Below are 21,070 nucleotides of genomic sequence, written 5' to 3'. Positions count from 1 at the left end.
TAAAGATATGAAAAAAATGTGCAACATCACTGGTCATTTGAGAAGTGCAAATGAAACAATACCGAGATTCCACCTCACCACAGAAAGAATGGCTGCTATAATGAAATCAACCAATAACAAATGCTGGTGTGGATGTGGGGAAAGAGGTACCCTGCTCCACTGCTGGTGGGAGTGTAGCTTGGTGAAACCACTGTGGAAATCAGTATGGAGATACCTCAAAGGACTAGGATTGGAGGTCTCATTTGACCCAGCTTTCTCCCTTTGGGTATCTTCCCCAAAGAATTAAAAGAATCACACCACAGTGATATATGTGCATCCATGTTCATAGCAGCACAATTTGTGATAGCTAAAATTTGGAAGCAGTCAAACTACCCATCAACAGCAGGCTGAATAAAGGAAACGTGTTTTTTAAAAATAAAATAGAGTACTGCTGAGCCATAAGGAATGAGAAATTAGACATTTATATTTAAATGGATGCATATTGAGGTGATAATTTTAAGTGAAATAAATAGGACACACATATGTAAATGCCAAATAGTTTCTCTAGTGTGAGAAACTGAAAGTGAAAGTAAGGACTAAAAGGTAAAATAGATAATGTGAAATAGGAAGAAAAGGTGTAAAGGGGAAGAGGAAGTGGGAGGGGTAGGGGAAAGAAAGATGGGAATGGAATTAACATGAGATAAAGAAAAAATTGGAAACAGTCTTTGTAGATAGGGATGGGTAGAGGGGTTGAAGGAAGGGCAGGGGAATGGGGAAATATAAAATGGATTATGTAAAGGTGCAAATTCCTAGTGATGAATGTCATTACATTTTATACCTTAAATGTAACAACATAATTTAAAAATTATATGCATAGAGAGAGGCAGAGAAAGTGCAAGAGAAATCTATGAAGAGAATATGATTTTACACCTTTACACCCCTGTGTGTCCTTTCAAGTGCCTCCTTAACAAATGCTGAGCCAATGGATGGGTAAACCTAGTGTCAAGTAAAGCTTCCATTTAAACTGATGCACTCTTTCTTTTCTCACAATGCTTTATAAAGGATATAACTTACTTTTTACTCAGTTTGCTTTTGATCATTTACCTCATCCAGCTAGAAATTAACCTACACCAGAATGAGCATTTTTATGTTTTGTTCACTCATGCACCTAGAATACCAATTCTTAAAGATAATAAGCTTTAATAAATAGTTGCTGAATGAAGGAATGCATTTTATAATATAAATTTAATGTATTGCTTTTAGCAAGTCAACTTTTTCTCTGTCAACAATACATATTCTGACTGTTACTCAAAAATTCACAATTTGTGTGCTTAAGAATGCCATAAATAAACACTTAGGAACTTAATCTAGACACCAAATTCTGATAGTTTGGAAAAATCAAATAATAAAGTATATTAATTATATAGTTAACTACTAATGACCTAACTTCCCCTTTGTTCTTGAGATTGGTTCTGGCCAAGAAAACTATAATATTCACACATTTTTGGAAAAAATAGGAAAGGATAAGTAAATATAGATAAAATAACTTAAGTAGACTTGACAGACCAAGGGCAAATGTTTTCACTGGTTGGCAGGCACCAAAAATGTGGATTTTATTTTTATTTGAAGAAAATATTTTTGTCCTTTCTCATCCCAGATACATAACCACATTCACCATTGTTTTCTGATAAACATGGTGGGGATTTCTTTTGTTATTCTAAGAAAAATGTCAGAATCCTAAAAAGGTATAGTTTATGCTTGAGAACACCACTGACACAAGCACAGAATTTAACAGAAGGAAATCTGAGAATAAATGTCTAATGGTAACATGTTCATTAGCAACATTGTTCATTAGGGTATAAAAATCAAGTGCATAGTGTTTTCTTCCTGGGCTATCTTGAAATATTGAGTGATTTGCTGAAGCATTTTGGAAACATTTTTGTTCATTATTTGTGCATGGCTGTTTTATTAGATTTTAGTTTTGTAAAGAGCAAGGCAGCGAGACTTAAATCACAACCCACCCAGAGCTGTGCACAGGTGGAAGCTATGCTTTTCAAACATTGATCAGTATCCCTAAGGAAATTTCCAAGTAGAAAGCAGTAGGCTAATTTATTTCCACTGAGGAAGTTATGGACCTTTATAGAGAGCCTAAAAATCCCATTACAATAGGTAAAACCTACTGGATTCCAATGTGACTTAGAATTAGTTTTCCTAAACTTAATTTGCCCATCTGTCTTTTGATTTTGGGGGGCTTGCAATATTATACATTTACACTAACAATTTTCAGTATATTCCTTAGAATCCTAGTCCAATGCAATGAGCTACTAAAAACTTTTATGATGAAGTAAGTCAGAATATAGTGTATAGTGTATAGTGTTTCCCTTCTGTCAGAAAGTTGTAATGATAACCAGGATTTTTAAATGTCTAAGAAAGTTTGTATTAAAGTGATGCCTTCAACTTTGCTTACAAGAATATTTCTTAAATTTATTTTCCTTCAGAATTCTTTTTTAGTGTAATGGTGAGTCTTTCTGAATATATATAATTTATTGCAAGTCACAGAATTATTTTATATGCCACCGAGAAAGGAAAACAGTGACCACATTCCTTTAAGACTAAATTTCAGAAAATGCTATTTAATACTATGTGATAAAATGGAGCTATATATTCTGCAAATAAAATATAAAAATTTAAAAAATAATTTTGCCCATTTCAGGTAATAATTTAAGTAAAAGTTACAGGCTCTTTCATAGTTTTCCAGGAACTATGATGAACAGTCCTTTGAGATCTAATATATGTGTACATGTAATGGTTCACTGCCACATGGCCATGTACATTTTCTTATCACAGTTGTAATTTCATGGACCACAGTCCTTGCTGTCTTTAACTTTTCAGATGTGTTTGAGAGTATTCTGCATTCAGCAGGAAAAACAAAGACAAGCCCAGGCCCCAAACTTGCTCATTTATGTTTAGCAATGGCCCCTGATAAATTATTATGGATCATCCTTTCACTCTTCCTCATAACATTTTCATGTATGAGTTCTACACTAGATTTTTACTACTCCAGACAGGATTTGTATCTTCTGTTTCTGTCTCCTCACTGTGTCTACTATGTATAAAAGCAGTGCCATTATAAATGCTATGACTTATCCTCGATGCAGTAGCCAGGTAGAAATATCTATTTGTAAAAATTCCCGTTATGTTACTGTGTTAGCAAACCATAACTTCAATTGTTTATTTGTCAAGATTTTTACTTGCTGTAGTAAATAATATAACTTTGTCTAGAAGTTGAGCAGTTAGATCAGAAAAGCCATACTATGTTTGCTGGTGCTATAAAATGGATCATTTTAATAATTAATATATATAGTTTATGGTAGAAACAATAAAGTTGTATAAATTCTACACAAACACTGAATTTCCAAGTAATTTTTAATGAATATACTCATTGCATTACATTCAAAATAATAGTTGAACAATGATTATCATTTTTGGAACAATTTTCTTTTTATATTCTATAAATTTATACAATATAGTAATTATATTACAGTGCTTGGTAATCTTAAAGAAATGAAATAAAATTCTTATAAATGTACATAGAAAATAAAAATAAAATAAAGTCATTTGGGTGACTTTTTATGAAAACAATATTTTTGCCATAAAAATAAATTATATATTTTATATTGAAATGTTACTTTATTAAAGTGTTTAGAAACAGTTACATTCATTTTTGGCAGTGTGCTCAAGCATTCTTATTTGTCTTTCCCTCATGCATGATAAAGTGAGGTGCAGGCTGTTCATACGTGAAAAAAACAGCTTATTTTCACAGGAAAGGAAATTATACATGAAATATAATTAATTTAAAAACCCAAGTGTCATATGAAAGATACAAAAATTCACTGAGAAAAAATATTTTTCAAGGCCATTCAGGTGACACAACCTTTAACTATATGAAAAGTAGTTTTTGATCATAGGACCCTGTAATGTCTATTAGATTAGCATTCTCATCACTGGCAAGCTAAGTCTCCTTTCATAACTGAGCGTAGTGTTTGGTCAGTTGAAAGAAACACAGCAGTGAAGACCATGACTGACCACCCTTTAAAAGGACAAAGACGAGTCAACACCTCCAGTCTCCTCTGAGTGTGATTTCCAGAAGCAGCACCTTTGGTACCATGCAGCACCGTTTCCAGGTGGCAGCCAGGTGGCTGAAGTCTGGGGCACAGCATGAATACAAGCCCAATCCTATGGCAGTGATATTTCTGAGCAAAATTTGCTGATTTACTTAGGAAACAGGTGTAAGACTGGGTTTCTATGCTAAACTATTTAACTAAATAGAAAAACACTCGTACTTACTTAACCAGGAGTAATACCTGAATGGCAATTTGGGGATGAGCGCACTTTTGGCTGTTTCTTCTTCTTGGTCTTACTTTTCTTTTTCTTTTTCTCTGCTTTATTTTTGTTTGCTTTCTTTTTCTTGTTTTCCTCTTTGTACCATGGTCCCCAGACTCCTCCATTAAGCCGAGGGTTACTCCTGGGGTCTTTGGGTGGGTATCTAACAGGCACTGCAGTCTTGTTGAACTGGGAAAGCCTCTTCAGGAGCTTCTTCACGATGCCTGGGTATCTGCTGGAGAGGTCTACCCTCTCGTATGGGTCAGCTGTGATGTTGAAAAGCCATATGCTCTTGCCAGTCGACAAGGTAATCCGTTCATTGTGCCACCTATTTGGCCCCAGGTTGCTGAAAGACTGAGGGGGAACCCAGTCACTGTAGCCAGGGTTTCCTGTGAGAAGCTTCCAGTGCTGCACCCTGATGGCTGACTGGATCGCTGTGTTCCAGATCCCATAACCTGCTGCCCAGGATCCATTTTTTGCCTTGGTATAAATGGGGTCAATGTTATGCAAAATATCCACTCGGGGCGAACGAAGGCCTTCACTAATGGTCTCCCAAACATCGTAGCCATCGAGTTCAGTGTCTTCATCAATCTGTCCTTCAGCCAGTGAAATTAAAGTGGGGTACCAGTCGGTGATGTGCACGAGTTCCTTACATACAGTTCCCTTGTTTTTCAGAAGTGGGCTGTGCACAAAGCCAACAGCTCGGATCCCCCCTTCCCAATATGTTCCTTTGCTACCTCTAAGAGGCCAATTACTTCCTCCTGCAGTAGGCTGGCCACCATTATCTGAAGAGTAAATGATAATGCTGTTGTTATAGAAACCATATGCCTTCAGGGCCAGGGTCACATTGTGAATCGCTTCATCCAAGCAGGAAAGCATGGCAGCATATCTGCGACGGTTTATGTTGATAATGGATCGGTAGTGTTCAAAGTACTTTCCTGGGGCTTGCAGTGGTGAGTGGACAGCTTGGTAGGCAATATATAAAAATAAAGGCTCTGTGGGGTTATGAGAAGCTAGGATTTGCTGCACTCTTTGTGTATACATCTGTGTGGAGTATATGCCATTGTCATGGTCCCAGGCAGCATTGTCATTCTCATACAAGTCATAGCCACACATGCCTGGACTGTCACATTTGTAGTGTGTATAGTAATCACCACTTCCCAAAAGGGAACCAAAAAAGGTATCAAACCCTCTCTTGGTGGGCATGCATTCTTTCCTATAAAATCCTAAGTGCCATTTTCCCACCATATGTGTTGAATATCCAACTTCTTTCAGTTTCTGAGGTAGGGTTGCATTATCCAGAGGTAAACAGTTGGGTTGGGTAGGTCTTATGATAGAATGTTGAAGACCTGTGTGTATCTGATACCTTGAGAAAAGAATAAAAATATTGTCAGGACAGCATCAAAGAGATATTGAACATAAAACAATGATTCCTAAATTAAATGTTTCTATAAAAAACTTTACCCCAAATTTTTATACCTACCAATGTTTTCCCTCTGATTCAAAAACTATACTTTAGCTTCAATTTAATATTTGAAATTAATTTGAATCTGAATGAGTATTTTGGGAACTGAGGCTTTCCTATTTATCTCAAAGTCTTTTCAAAGTCTTTATAATGGAATGTATTCAAGTAAATTTTAGCGTCTCAATTATATGAACCCAACTAACAAGATTAGAGAAAGGATATACAGAATTGGAGAATTATTACATTTTTTTCAATTTAAGGACCTCATGTTAGTTCCTACGTCATTTTGTGGGGTCATTTATTTCAACTAACTCTCAAGTGCAAAAAAACATGAAAAATTATACAAAAATCTCCTGGTTGATCATTACAATATTTCATACTTAGTGCCTAGGATTTTATATATTTCTGAGAAGAGCGAGAAGATTTCTGGCTACAGAATACTTATTTTTGAAAAGCTATTTTAAAGTAGATGTTATAGTTTGAACTAGAAATTATATTGTTCCATTAATAGCAGGGAATGAGTCCTTACATATGTTTTCCTCAATGTGCCTTCTATCCCTTACTTTTATTACAATTCCTTATAATCTAATCTAAGAAAACATGATGACTTTTTTTTTAATACCTGAGATCAAACTTAGGACCCTATGCTTGTGAGGCAGGCACAGCGCCATTGAGCTAAAACCCTTGCCCCATGATAATCTTTTTATATGTTGAGTGAATGTTAATTTTTTGCATTATTTTTTTCCAAATACATTTTTCCAAGGTTTTTTTTTTTTTGCCAGAAGTTGGTTACTATCACATAAATGTATGAATTTTTAGGTGGGTTAGTATGTAGCTATTTATAAAATTTTAAAAGTTACTGACTAGAGTTAATTTAACTTCAAAAAGATTTGAGATAGAATATATAAATGTTGTAAAAACAAAAAAATTATAGAAAATTGTTAGGGTAAAGAGAAAGATATTCTGGGAATCAAATTATAAAGAGTATATTGAAGTCATTGTTGGTGGGAGTGCAGACTGGTGCAACCACTGTGGAAATTAATATGGGATACCTCAAACAACTAGGACTGGAAGTCCCATTTGACCCAGCTATCTCTCTGCTGGGTGTCTTCCCAAAAGAATTAAAAGAATCATACCACAGTGATACATGCTCACCCATGTTTATAGTGGCACGGTTTGTAATAGCTAAAACTTGGAAACAGACCAATTGTGCATCAGCTGGAGACTGCATAAAGAAGGGATATATATATATTGGAGTAGTACTCATCCATAAAGAAACTTTAGTGTGAAATAGTAAAAAAAAAAAAAAAAAAAAAAAAAAAAATGGCTAAAGAGGAAGTGGCAAGGTAGGGGAAAGGAAATAAGAGAAAAGAAAAAATATGAAAAAAAAAGAAAAATATAAGCAAAGTCTTTGTAAATAGGGAAGGGTGAGTGGTGTGAAGGGAGGGTAGGGATATGGGGAAAAATAAGAACCAAGACATATCATGTAAAGGTACAGGATCCCAGTGATAAATGTAACTGCATTGTTTGCTTTTAATGTACCAATAAATTCAATGAGGGAAAAAAAGAAGGAGAAATGAGATATTTATAGCTAATGGATGCACTTGAGGCTATACTCTTGAGTGAAATAAATAGGACACACATGTATAAATACTGAATAATTTCTCTGGTATGAAAAACTAAATGTGTAAAAAAGGTTCAAAATGTATGACTGATACAGTGCAAAAGGAAGAAAAGGTCTGAAGGAGTAGGGGAACTGGGAGGGGTAGAGGAAAGGTAAGAAGGGGAAAGAAAAAAATGGAAGAGAAAAAAGTGGAAATAAAGTCTTTGTAAATAGAGAAGGGTAGAGTGGGTCAATGGAGGGCAGGGGAATGGGGAAAAATAAGAACCAAGATACATCATGCAAAGGTACAAGATCCCAATGATGAATGTAACTGTACTGTATACCTAAAATGTACCAATAAACTTAATGGAAAAAAAAACTAAACAAAACAAAGAAACCTTTTTCCATTGACTTAAATGGAAAGGCCAACATGTCATACAAACTTCGGGTCAATGGCTCAATTAATTTTTCAATGTTTAAATGACAATGCAATGCAAATGTGAGTTCCTTAATAGGGTCCATGGTGGACATAATGTGGTGGCTTTGTGTGAGCTGTAATGATACCCGGTTTTTATTGCAAAGCTACATTTGTATGTGCCCTTTCTATGCCACTGATCATTAGCAGTCATGCTTTCATAAGAAGTACAGATTGGGAATTTAAAATGTAATTAATTTACAAAGAAATAAAGCACATACATCATTAAGCACCAAATTCAGAAGGCATTGTTACTATCTTTGGTAATTTTTAATCCAGCTCAAGATCCCAAACATTCACTTGTGAAATCACTAATTTTGTACAAGGACATGACAAATTTATAAAATCTAACAAGGAAAAATTGGAGAAAATTAATAATTAAAATTACTAATTAATATTATTATCATATATCGATATATTAAAAAAAGAAGTGTGTGTGTGTGTGTGTGTGTGTGTGTGTGTGTGTGAAAAATCTTGGGAAGGCATTCACAGGATGGTTTATTAACTAAATAACAATTGTATATCAAAATGTTCTTGATTAGAATATGTGTTCAATTCCTTGACGGACTAAGCAATTCAAGAGTTTCTAATTAATACAGTCGTTCTTTTCACCTGGGGATAAATGTAAAAGAAGTTGAGGCTCATAACAAATGTGAAATCTAGAAATTCTGTTTGCAGAATTAAAAAACAAGGATAAATGAGACTTGTTGCTTTCAGATTATAAAGTGTTAGCAGATAAATAAGAGTTTGGGACTAATAAATATGTGGCTTCTGTTCTTCTGCAGAAAGTAGGGATGATTTTCATATTGGAAATTTAAAACCACCAACAGAAAGGTTTGGAAACAACTCATAAGAGGTGAGAGCTTTTGGAGGCAGCTTCTGTTTAAATGAATCTGAGCTTCTGATTGTATGAGAGGGAATATGAAGTAGAATTTGAGGCAGAGAATTTTGGGATCCAAACTTTAGAATCAGGCCTGTGAGGGCCAAGAATTTAGCTCAGTGGTTCCACTACATACCTTGCAAGTGCAAGGTCCTGAGTTCAATCCCTGGCACCAATATGTACATACATACATACATACATACATACATACATACATACATACATACATCAGATCTGTGACTGAATTGAGTTCCCAGCTTTTGCCCGTGTGACTTTGGACAGTGTCTAGTTCCATCATCAGTACAATAAGGGTCATATCACATATAGGGTTGCCATGGGGAAATGGAAGAAAGCAGAGATTCTAGAGAAGATTTTTGTTCTTATTTTCTGTTATGATTACTCCAGAGCACAGAATTGGGTGTTGTGTAACATTTGTAAATTATAGACACTTTTAAAATATATTGTTGTATTACTCATTATTACAGTGGAAAATTAGATTAGTTACATTCATTCTTATACATGGGAAAATAGAGAAGTTGTATTTTACCCCACTCCCTCAACCTGTCCCAGTAACAGCTACACTGACTGCTGAACAGCAGAGCTATGTCTGATGCTTTCTTTAGCTTTTAAAGAGTTAATACTGTCTAAGAAGTCAAGGAGCAGAGGAAAGATGCCAGAATTCTTTAGAAGCAAATCTGCTCTAACTTTCCAATAAAAAAAGAAGAATTTGCAAATTGGATTGTGAGACTTATGTTGATCAGAGAAAATTTTGATTACTTTTTTAAAGTAAATGATTTATGAGAGGCTCAAAAAAATTAGAGAGAGTCAAAAAGAAAATCCTGCCAAGTTGTGTGAATTTCATTTTTCTTTTTCAAGGATCAGCATTAGGAATAGCTTAGGAATGAGGTAGTATGTGCAAAATCTGCCCATGATTCTTATTTTATAAAATGATAGAAAATCAACTGTATTGGAGATAAGAATGAAAATCTTACATTTAAATGCTGTTGATGTAACATAGAAAATTTTCATTTACGTGCCTTTCGGTGCCCTCTGCAATTCCTTGAAGCAGATATGTTCAATAAATGCAAATTATTATGGTTTATATCGAGATGTTCCCCCAAAGGCTCATGTACCTCATGAATGGGGCTTTTGGTAGTAATTGGATCAAAGGGGTTGATGCTAATCAGTGGATTATCACACTGATGACTTTAAAGCTCTATGTGATGTTGGCAGGTGAAGCCTAGTCAGAGAGCATGGGTCACTACTGGTGTGGCCTTCTTCCTCTTTTCTTCATGCTCTGCTTCCTGTCCACATGCCATGTTTCTTCCCTTCATGCCCATCTGCCTTGTCTTCTACCCTTGGAACCACCCAACATTGGACTGAAACCTCTACAAAGTGTGAGACAAAATAAACCATTCCTCCTTTAGTTTGTGGGTGTCAGGTATTTTGTCCCAACAATGAGAAAGTAACTGAGACATGAATGAAAACACAATAAAACAATCCAAAAACTCTTTGAATAATGTAGTGGCTTACAGCTTGTGTCTCTTCTGGATCTAGATTTTTAACTTCCCAGATACTTTCACATTACAAGAATGGCTAAATAGCTAGACCTATTTCAATTTTGAATTAACTTGTATTAATCTTAGGTATTTATTAATTTTCTCAGTATCGCTACATGCATAGGTCCTCCCTATCTAAAGTTTTGACATCACCAATTGAACTAAGATTTCAGAAGCAATAGGGGTGTCTCCAAGACACAATTTCTCTAAGCCCTGGGATTATGTGTAGAGTAGAACTACTAGTTCTACTTGTCCCCTCTCGCCATAAGAATGCCAAAAATTCTATTTCAGGAAGAAGATGGTTGATATCTAGAGAAAAGTTTGCTGGCATATTTAGCTTAAGAATGACTTTCACTTGACAGCAGCAACTAACCTGAAGACCAATCAGACAAATTAGGGTACCAAAATGTACTAACTGGTTGAGGACAATGATCTGGAAGGCAGTTTCTGGAGCAGTACATCAGGATCTTTTCCTTATCTTTAACTCATTGATAAATGTTCACCTATGTCCTGAATATAGCAATAGAAGAGATAGTATCTGGAGGATTAGCTAATATTACTAGTGGCAGAATCAAGAGCCAAAGTAATCCAAATGACTTGGAATGTTGAAACATAGAAGATTAAATATAGGAAACAAGAAATGGCTTGAAGGGAATATATTAAAGGGATGACGAAGCCTGAATGAAAAGCTTCTTTCAGGTCAAATCTAAGACAGTTTGGCATTAGAATAAATAGTGAAAGTAAACAGTTATAGACACAAGCAAAGCAGACAATCCTGAGACCACACTAATATGACTAAGTAATAAATAAAGTTTAACATGAAATAGGATATCCATAGGATATCTCAAATTGCCTCCTCATAAAACACTGATTATATAGAGAAAAGAGAAACTATTCAGGGGGAGCCTAATTGGCATCAGTTTAATCAAGTTACCAAGCTAATATTATCAGTAGTGAGACAATCCAAAATTGTGTAGAACATAAAACTGAAAAGAAGGCAGTATAATTTCTATGATGTTCCAGCCAAAAATGTGTCCCAATTTAATCCTAAGGTTTTTTCATTCAAATGACTGAGAAACTCTTTCAGTTTGGAATCAAATGCAATGTGTGACACTGAATTGGACACAGTTGGAGAACTGGGAGAAGTTAAATGGAGTCTCAATATTAAATGAAAATAATAATTTTAATTGTCTGATTTTGATGACAGTTTTGTGGCTCGGAAGAATATCTTAGTTTGTGGGAAACAGTATTGAACCCTGTGGATCCTCATATTCACAATTAACTATCAAAATAATTCAGGAAATTTGTTTGCTGAAATTGCACTTTTTTATAAACATGAGATTGTTTCAAAATTTACAAAACATGTATAAAATTAACTAAGATAAATGGAAAACATTTCAGTTTTAAAAATATCAATTATTTTACCATCAGTTATATATGTGTATACATAGGCCTGAGAAGTTGGATATCTCAGACCATGAATTTAATAAAAGACAAAAGTTAAACATAAGAAATAAAGTATTAATTAGATAGTACATTATATAGGCAGTGTGCAAATTCTGAGAAGAATCCCATTCTATACTAACGAGAACATCTGGAAAATAGTATTCAATATCTATGTCCAGTTTATATACATTTGTTTATGTTACACTCATGTGCTTTTAATTAATTTATGAGCATTATACAACACACAAAATAGAAATTTAAAAGGATAAGTTAAACATTAAATATGAATAGCATCTATGGCAATTCTTCTGGGATCCTAATGAATCACCTTGTGCTGCCCCAAGGTATTCCATATTGGAAACTATTGGATTGTACAGAGATGAGACCTGAAACACAGAGACTTTAGAGGGCCCTTACAGTAGCCTAGGTCAATAGATGATGATGGATTTTACTACCATCTAGTGGTAGTAAACATGGAAAGGAGTGGGTCGATCACATGTATCCTTTGAATATAAACCTGGTACAGCTAAACCAGGGAGAGAGAAATGGAAGGAATGAGAAGAAAAAGAAAAGAATAAGAATTATTTTCAGATTTGGAGCTTTTATTAACTTGGTAATCTGTCCAAATTAGCTCTTGTTTTATTCCAGAGTATAGAATTATGATTAATGGGTAATATTTCAAGGAGGCCTATACTAACTCAATTCCCAATTTTTTTAAAAAAAAAGAAACAGTAAAACAGGCTAAATGATCATTTGTCGAAGATTATGTATTAAAAGCAAGCAAGCCAACAAACACACAAACAAACAAACAAAAAAACAGATCCCTGAGCTGGAAAAGAAACTTTAGCTGACCTCTAAGTTTCCTTCTCACTATAAGAAGTCATGGGTCACAGACAATAGCTCAGTGTTTCGATGGAGGCTTCCATAAAACTTCAGAATAACTTTATAAAGACAAGTTTGCCATATTATGTACATTTATTTGATAGAGTTTATATAAATACATCAATATATATTTACCTTCTCTTTTGCATAATTCAAAATACATTTTAAAATATTTTTGTATAATATATTCTGAATGTTTATATCACATTGGCTAAAATATAAAGTAAATAATCTTGAAATGTAGTAGATTCTTTTGTAACCATCTGGCTGTCCGTAAATAAAATTTCATAGAAAATTTAGTGAATCCGATATTGATGCCAACTCTGTTAAAACAATAGGCATTACTCTTTCTTTCTTGCCAATTTTAAAGAAAAATGCTAACCGGGTCTCTCAGCTTGGCATAAGAATATATGAAGATGCTTATGAATATGAAGAATATATGAAGACATTTATGATCTTTTCTTATCAACTTGTATCACTAGGTGCTGGTGTTATAGTTTATGAATTCTTATTTGTTTATCAAAATTATGTATGATACTATTACTTTAATCTAATTACATATTTAGTGTACTTTCTAGGAGAAATTAACTATGAGTTCTAATAGTTCTATGCAGACTCTAAAATCTAGGATGGTTAGAGACTGCAAAAGTGGAGTATAAAAATTTTTAAGGAAAAGAAACAGGAATAAAAGATTGCAGTTTACAGATCAAATATCAGTGAGGTATTCATAAGCCAGAAAATGTAACAAATTTTACATATTTGAAAAGTGTTTATTCACTTCCTTCCAAAGAGACTCTTATCTCAAAGATGAATTTTATTTATAGTTCTCAATTTCATCTTTTAGTAGAGTATATGTTTTGGAGGCAGGTCCAGTTCCAGGAGGGGTGTCACAAAGACTGACTACATTTTCATCTCACAAACAAATGGTTGATTGAATTAATCCCCTCACACTTACTCACTTACTGTGTGCCAGACACTGTGCTAACTTTAATGGCCACACAGATGACTGTGATGGTGCCTGTTCTTGAGGAATTCAGTCTAGTGGGAGAAATAAGCCATTAGAGGATTATTGTCACAGAAGGAAGTGCTACCAGTAGACAACTGTGAACTTTTATTGGAGCCCATAGCAGGTTCAGGAAACCTCTCCTATGGAAACAAGCTACAATCTTCAATCACACACAAGTGACACAATCAGGTACACCCAGAAATGTGCTTTACTAATCTCCAAGGCTGACTCTAAAGCCAATTAAGTTGACAATCTAGATTAGTGGTGGCAAACCTGTGGCACTCATTCTGCAGTGGACTGTTTGTATCATTGAAAGCTCTAACATTTTACTATTATTGACCTAGATTCACTGTCTCAGCAGGTATTGCGAGCATCTGAAAAAACATGGATGAAAGCAAGAGACTATTAATCCAGACAAAGGGACCAAAAAAATGCACTAGAGGAAAGATAGCCTTTTTAATAAATGGTACTGGGAAAACTGGCTATCTACATTCAAAAGATTGAGTCTAGACCCATATATCTTACCATGTACTAAACTAAAATCAAATCAGGTTGAAGATCTAAATGTTAAAGCAGAAACAATTAATCTGCTAGATGATAAAACAGCTAAAAGTCTTGAAGTCATAGGTTTAGTCAATGAAACACCAGTTACATGAGTAGTACCAAGAATCAACAATGGGATCATATCAAATTTAAAAGGTTTTGCTAGATATTCCTCAGAAGACTAAATCTAGAATACAGAACTCAAAAAATTAAGACTCCCCCAAAATAAGACAACTAACCAAAAAATGGGCAAGTGAAATGAACAGACACTTCTCAGAAATACAAATGACCAATAAGTGTGTGAAAACAATATTCAACATCACTGGCCACTAGGGAAATGCAAGTTAAAACAACACTGAGATTCAATCTTATTCTAGAAAGAATAACTATCATCAAGAAATCAAATAATAACAAATCCTGGTGATACTATGGAGGAAAAGGAACATTGTGGTGTTGGTGGGAATGTAAATTAGTATAACGATTATGGGAATCAGTATGGAAATTACACAAAAAAATACAACTAGAAATTCCATTCCACCCAGCTAGTTCTCTTCTAGGTGTCTTCCCAAAAGAGTTAAAGACATCATATTACAGCAGTCCATGCATACCATATTTATAAGAGCACAATTCATAAATAGCTAAATCTTGGAAATATCCTGTATGTCCATCAATAAAAGAATGTATAAAGAAAAAGTGGCATTTACATACAATGAAGTGCTACCTTCTCATAAAGATAAACTTTAGTCACTTGTAGGAAGATGGACCATAATATTAAGTGAAATAAATCAGACACACAGGCTTAAGTATAACATGGTTTCTCTTATATGAAAAACCCCAAATATAAATAAAGAGAAAAATATGTAGTTAATAGGCAAAAGGGAGATAGATCTTTTACAAAAGGTAAGGGGCTCAAAAAGGAAGAGGGGAGAGGAAAGGGATGAATGAAAAAGACTTAAGATGTGTTATGTATATGTACTAACTTCCTATGAGGTGTATAATCATTATGTACTGCAAAATGTGCTGATAAAAATTTAAAAATGAAAAAAGTTTTTCTTGTGATAGGAGGAGCCATGTAGGTAAAGAACTGAAGGGTAGGTAAAGAGTGTGTCTCAGTAACAGGATCAGAATGTTTAAATCCAAAAACTCAAGAGATATGTGTGTTCGTGGTATACTAGTACAGCTGCCTTCCAAAAACTCAAGAGAGTGGTCCTTGTTAATTTAACATTTAGAATATGAGAGCAGAGATTCAGAAGTATCTTGATGTAAGTGTAATCTACATCAAGTGTAATCTACATAGCGAATAGATGCTAAATGGCAGGCAGATGCACTGCAATACATAACTTTACTAAGGTTTTAATACTTGATGTAAAGATCACAGGATGGCATAGGATAACTTTTGAGGAGAGAATTATACATAAAGGCCTTGCATTAGCAAGATCACTCTGATTGTAGTACGAAGAAAGGATTGGAATAAAATTAGACATACCCTAATCTAGGAATTACATGATTTCAGGGGATTGCAATATTGATTATTCCCAAAGCAGGTTTAAACAATACAGGCTGTGAGGATCTAACCTCACAATGGGCTTGTTTATAGAAATGAGTCCAGCCAAAGCCTATGCACCAAGGCAGAGTAACTTGCACCCAAATTTTGTTCCCATAGCTAAAACCTTAACTAGAAAGACAGTGTTCTAATTATAACCATACATTTTGTGTATTCTATTCCAAATTTGAGAATGCCTTATCTTTTTTCCACTACAAGGGTCACCTCCATTAATTTCCATAGAAGCCACACAATTGCATAGTTTTTCATGTAATCCGGTGCTTGCACATTGTTCATATCTACCCGAATTGGTTACCAATAAAGCTCAGTGGCTTGGATTGCCAAGTACTTTTGTTGGCTGCACCTGCATTTGTCATCCTGGCTCCCACTTTCTGTCTCTTTTAGTTCCGTCTTTTGGTTTGATTTCTCAGGCCTGCATCAGACACTGAGAAGGAAAGTAAAGCCTACTGCCGAGGTTTCTGGTAATGTTTCTGGTAAAGGGATCCCCAGTACATGATGATAGTTAAAGCTGTGATTAGTGACCATAAAGGTGATACAAGGGAAATATTAGTGGTTACAAGAAGAGACATTTGGTAAATCTATGTGGGGAACACTGGAGAGGATGTTGGAACTGAGCAGCATTTCTAGCCCTTTTATTACTTTTTACTTTGAGACAGGCTCTCATTAAGTAACTAAGTTGCCCACACTAGGCTTGAACTTGTGATCCTCCCAAGTGTCTCTGCCTTCCAGAGTACTAGGATTACAGGGGTGCTTCACCATACCTTGTTCAAGATTTCTTTCATTAAATTATAATATCCAAGAAAAGGATCAAGAATAAGGGATAGACCTCTGCTAGGCCTGCCCCTTTGCCCCAGCGCTGGAGAAAAGCCCAGCTTCATGGAGACCAACACAGCAGTGTCCGTGCCCCCCCAAACAAGAGAAAGAGGGCCTCTCTGAGGCTCTTAGATGAAAATGAGAACCAAGACCTGTCATGTAAAGGTACAAGATCCCAGTAATGAATGTAACTGTACTGTATCCCTAGAATGTACCAATAAACTTAATTTTAAAAAAAGAAAATGGAAAACCCCTGGAAAGGAGAAGAAAATCTCTGTGATAAAGACACACCACACCACCAGAGTTGGTAAGTCAAAGGGACCAGTCTTCATGTGAAAACTTGGTCTAACTTCAAGGGAAAGACAGTTACAATCTGCAGTAGAACCTTGCAGAGTTCAACCCAGCAGGTCAGAGATCTCAACTTGGTCCTTGAAGCCAAAAATCAGCCTGAACCTCAGGGGACAGCTGCTGGCTTCCTAAGACTAATTAACATAGATCTGCACACTCCTGCCCATGCTGTCTATTGTGAAAAGAAAGGCATAGCCTGAGGAGGCCCTCTATTTCTATTTGTATTTTTTACTTTCAAAGTAATATTTTTTTGTATTTAATCATTTAAAATTTTTTTCTAATTTTTCTTTTCTCAATTTCTTTCTTATTTATTTTTATTATCTTGCCCCCCCTCTGCTTTTTTTTTTTTTTTTTTTTTTTAGTTTACTGCTTTTAAACTCAGGAAATGATTTTCAGTGGTAGCACATAGCTTGTTCATGATTTTCAATAAGTAAAAGCAAGAGTGGGTTTTGCTCCTGGCTCTAGATGGCTGTCACTGAGGTACAACTGTCTGTGATTGATGGCAGCTCCATGGGTGGTACCTGGCAGAGAGGTATGCTGGCTCCATGAGCAAGCAGCAGCCTTTTTACTACTGATGCCTAGTGAGGGCCAGGGGAAGCAAGGATCAATGAGCATTAAAATATCCCAGTCCTGTCTTGCCCAGGCTCTTGGGCTCACCCACTCCAGGAAGATCAAGATGGGAGGTAAATTGGGTGTGAGGTAATTTAAAGTCATTATAATGCATCTGAGCCATCAGAGGAGACTGATTTTAGGGGTCACTTTAAAGGGTGTGGAGTTTCTTTTAAATGCAAGGCTTGTGAATCATAAGCACTTTGAGAAGTTGTTACAAGCAGTCACCTTAATCTTCATTCCTCTCCCTTTTTGTTCCTGTTCCTATCCTAATTCAAATTTATTTTCTTCCTTTTCCTTTTCTTCTCTTTTTCCTTCTCTCAACTGCCATTAGTTTTAAAATAAAGTGATTACAGTCTCTGGCCTTCCTATTGCTGTTACTTGTTCTATTCTTCTGTATATCTTGATCTCTTCTCTTCAATAGCATCCTAGAGCTTGTGTGATTTTCCTGTGCCCTATGATGTCACATCGAACATTTCTCTATCCCATGTGTCTATCCCTCCCTCACCAACTCCTTCTAAATCCCCATCCTGAAGAATAAAGTTGCTATATTGAGGAGGTTATTCACTATAAACATATTTTTGGCTAGTCCTTGATTTTGATTTAATTCACAAAGTTAAAGGTGATAGATTAATAACTACCACAAATCATCATTTTCTAAGCTGTGCTTGATGCTATGTTGTTGCTGATTGTAACACATGGCTAAAGTGTTGTGATTGATTGAATCAGTTGTCCCCCTGGCATAATAATGAAAATGAGATTGTCTCAGAGTCATCAGAGGCTCAAAACTTAAAGACCAGCTATATCTGGAAGATTGAAGTATTAACCCAGGAATTAAACCAAGGACAGTACCAACAACAAAATTCGAAGTGAGAAGACATTTAAACAAGGCACAAACACAGACTTCCACCTCATCAAAGGTAAACTCTGAGGAAAATGAGGTGGAAAAATCTGACAGTCAATCATCTGGGCACCCTGAACCAATAACACAGAAAGTAACAAAATAGATAAATGCGGCTCCAGAAATTTCAAAACAGAAATAATTTCCCAGATAACCACAGAGATGGTGACAAGCATAAAAGACACGATTAGAGACTCTAGAACAGAAACATAAAAAAGAAAAAATAGATGAGCTCAGGATCATGATGGAAAACATGAATTTCCAGCATGGGAAAGAAATAGAATCTGTGAAACAGATTCAAAAAGATATCCAGGATCAGCATCCAGCAGAAGGAAGGTGGAAGGTGGAGGTCCATGACAGCTGCTCTGAGTTCCGTTCTCCCTCTGGCCTGCTTGGGTCCAATCTGTGAAAACTGGGTAGCCGTACCCTCCACTGCCTGCACTGCCATCAGCATTCAGTGGAAAGAAGGTGGAACATAGAGGTCTGGGACAGCCACTCCAAGATCCATTCCCCCTTTGGCCTGCCTGGGCCTATTGGTGAGGAATAGCTAGCCACATGGGTGCCCCTACAACACCTCCATCCTTCAACCCTCCCCCACTCTCAGGCCTGCTGATTTCGCCAGTCCTTGGGTCCACTCTGCAGAGGCACAGGTGGCCATAAAGAGCATTTTTCTGAGCTCCCAACTTTGAACATCTTTAAAGAAGGGGCAGAGGAAACCTGCAGTAGAACTTTGTGGAGTTCAACTCTGCAGGAGGTCAGGGAACTCAATTTGGGCCTTGCAGCTTAAAATCAGTCTGAATCTCAGGGGTCTGCAATCAGCTAGCTGACATCAAACGACTTAGTTCTGCACATGGCTGCACACATTGTATATTATGACAGCAGAGATATAGTCTGAAAGAGGCCCTTCAAATTCTTTCTTTTTTCTTTCTTTTCCTCATTCCACTCTGCAAATTCTTTCTTTTTTCTGTCCTGTTTTTCCAACTCAGTCTCTTGCTCCATGATATTATTCCTCATCTCCCTTTCTGTTCCTGTTCCTGCCCTAACTTGGAATTCTTCTTTTATCATTTTTTTTCTATTTTCTTTTCTTTTTTCTTACTTTTCTTTTCTTTTGTTTTCTTTTCTCATTTTACCTCACTCAAGGGTCAATAGTTTCATAGGAAAGTGAGCCCCTATTACTGTTAAATGGTTATATTCTTGTTCTTATTCTTGCACTCTGTCTTTCCCTTTTGAATTTAACAGTTTCCTAAAGATTGTATGGTCATTCTATGTCCTCCGGCTTCACTTGAAACCTTCTCCAATTCCTTTACTTATCTACTCCTCTCATCCTAACTCTGTCTAAGCCCCCATCCTAAATGGTAAAGATGCTATATTGAAGAGTTTATTCACTGCAAACATTTTGGGCTGCTTCTTGATTTTAATTTAATTCACATGGTTTAAAGGTGATAGATTAATGACTATCAAAAATGGTCATTGCATTACAAATTTGTAAGTTATGCTTGATCTTATTGTGTTGCTCATTGTATAAATTGGGCTAAATGATTGTGTTTGATTTAATGAGTTGTCTTCTCTAATATTAAGAAAATGAGCATGTCTATGAGTCATTAGGGACTCAAAACTTAAAGCACAACTATATCAGAAAGATGTAAGCAATAACCCAGGAATTTAACTAAAGACAACCCAACAATAAAAATAAAAATAAAGATGAAAAAACACTTAAGCAAGACACAAAGACAGATTCCAGTTCACTAAAGACAAACAGTAGGGTAAATGAGGGTGAAAAGTCTGATGGTGAACCACAAGGACACCCTGAACTCAAAGCACAGGAAGTAACAAAACAGATCAATCAGGCTCTAGAAAAATTCAAAACAGAAATAATTTCCCAGATAACCATAGAGATGGTGAGCAAAATGAAAGTCATGATTTGCGACTCTACAACAGAAAATGACAAAAAAATGGATGAGTTTAGGACCATGATAGAAGCCATGAAGGCCCAGCATAAGAAAGAAATGGAAACAATGTATGCCCAATATAGGAAAGAAATGGAATCCATAAAACAGATTCAAACAGATATCCAGGAGATTAAAAAAAATCATTGAAAATATTCACAGCAGAATAAAAGAATGCAAAGATAGACTCTCAGCTATAGAAGATAGAATTGCAGTCAGTGACAGTGAAAAGAGAGGTTTCTTAAAATCAGTAAGGGATCATGAGAAATTGATCCAACAACTCCTAGATGATGCAAAGAAGAACAACATATGACTGATAGGAATCCACGAAGTAGCAGGAGAAAATACAAATGACTTAAAAAGCTGTTCACAGAATTAAGACAGAAAACTTCCCAAACAGAGGGGAAGACTTTGACATACAGACAAGTGAGGCATATAGGACTCCAACTAGCTATGATTAAAAAAAAATCTATACCTGGACATATAATCATCAAGATCCCAGAAAGCGAACAGAAGAACAAAATACCACAGCACTTAAAGAAAAGAAACAAATCACATGCAAAGGAAAGCACATCAGAATCACACTAGACTTTTCAACACAAACCCTTAGGTGAAGGAGAGCCTGGAGTGAGGTATTTCATGTCCTGAAAGAAAACAACCTCTAATCA

At 35.6% G+C, this 21,070-nt stretch overlaps 1 protein-coding gene across 1 annotated transcript in view; it reads right to left on the bottom strand.

Moving 5' to 3' along the window:
• Positions 1–3,649: 3,649 nt before the first annotated feature.
• The window catches only part of Arsj (arylsulfatase family member J), an 82,828-nt gene continuing 65,407 nt past the window's right edge, over positions 3,650–21,070 (bottom strand). The window contains exon 2 of the mRNA XM_010633840.2: positions 3,650–5,728. Coding sequence (XP_010632142.1) covers positions 4,327–5,728 — 1,402 coding nt within the window. The 3' untranslated portion in view covers positions 3,650–4,326. The remainder of the gene's footprint in view (positions 5,729–21,070) is intronic.

Source organism: Fukomys damarensis, unplaced genomic scaffold (genome assembly GCF_012274545.1).
Source record: "Fukomys damarensis isolate Sample0158 unplaced genomic scaffold, DMR_v1.0_HiC HiC_scaffold_38, whole genome shotgun sequence".
In the NCBI taxonomy this organism is placed as follows: domain Eukaryota; kingdom Metazoa; phylum Chordata; class Mammalia; order Rodentia; family Bathyergidae; genus Fukomys; species Fukomys damarensis.
The sequence above is the reverse complement of the archived record's forward strand: the minus strand, read 5'-3'. Positions and strand labels throughout refer to the sequence as shown.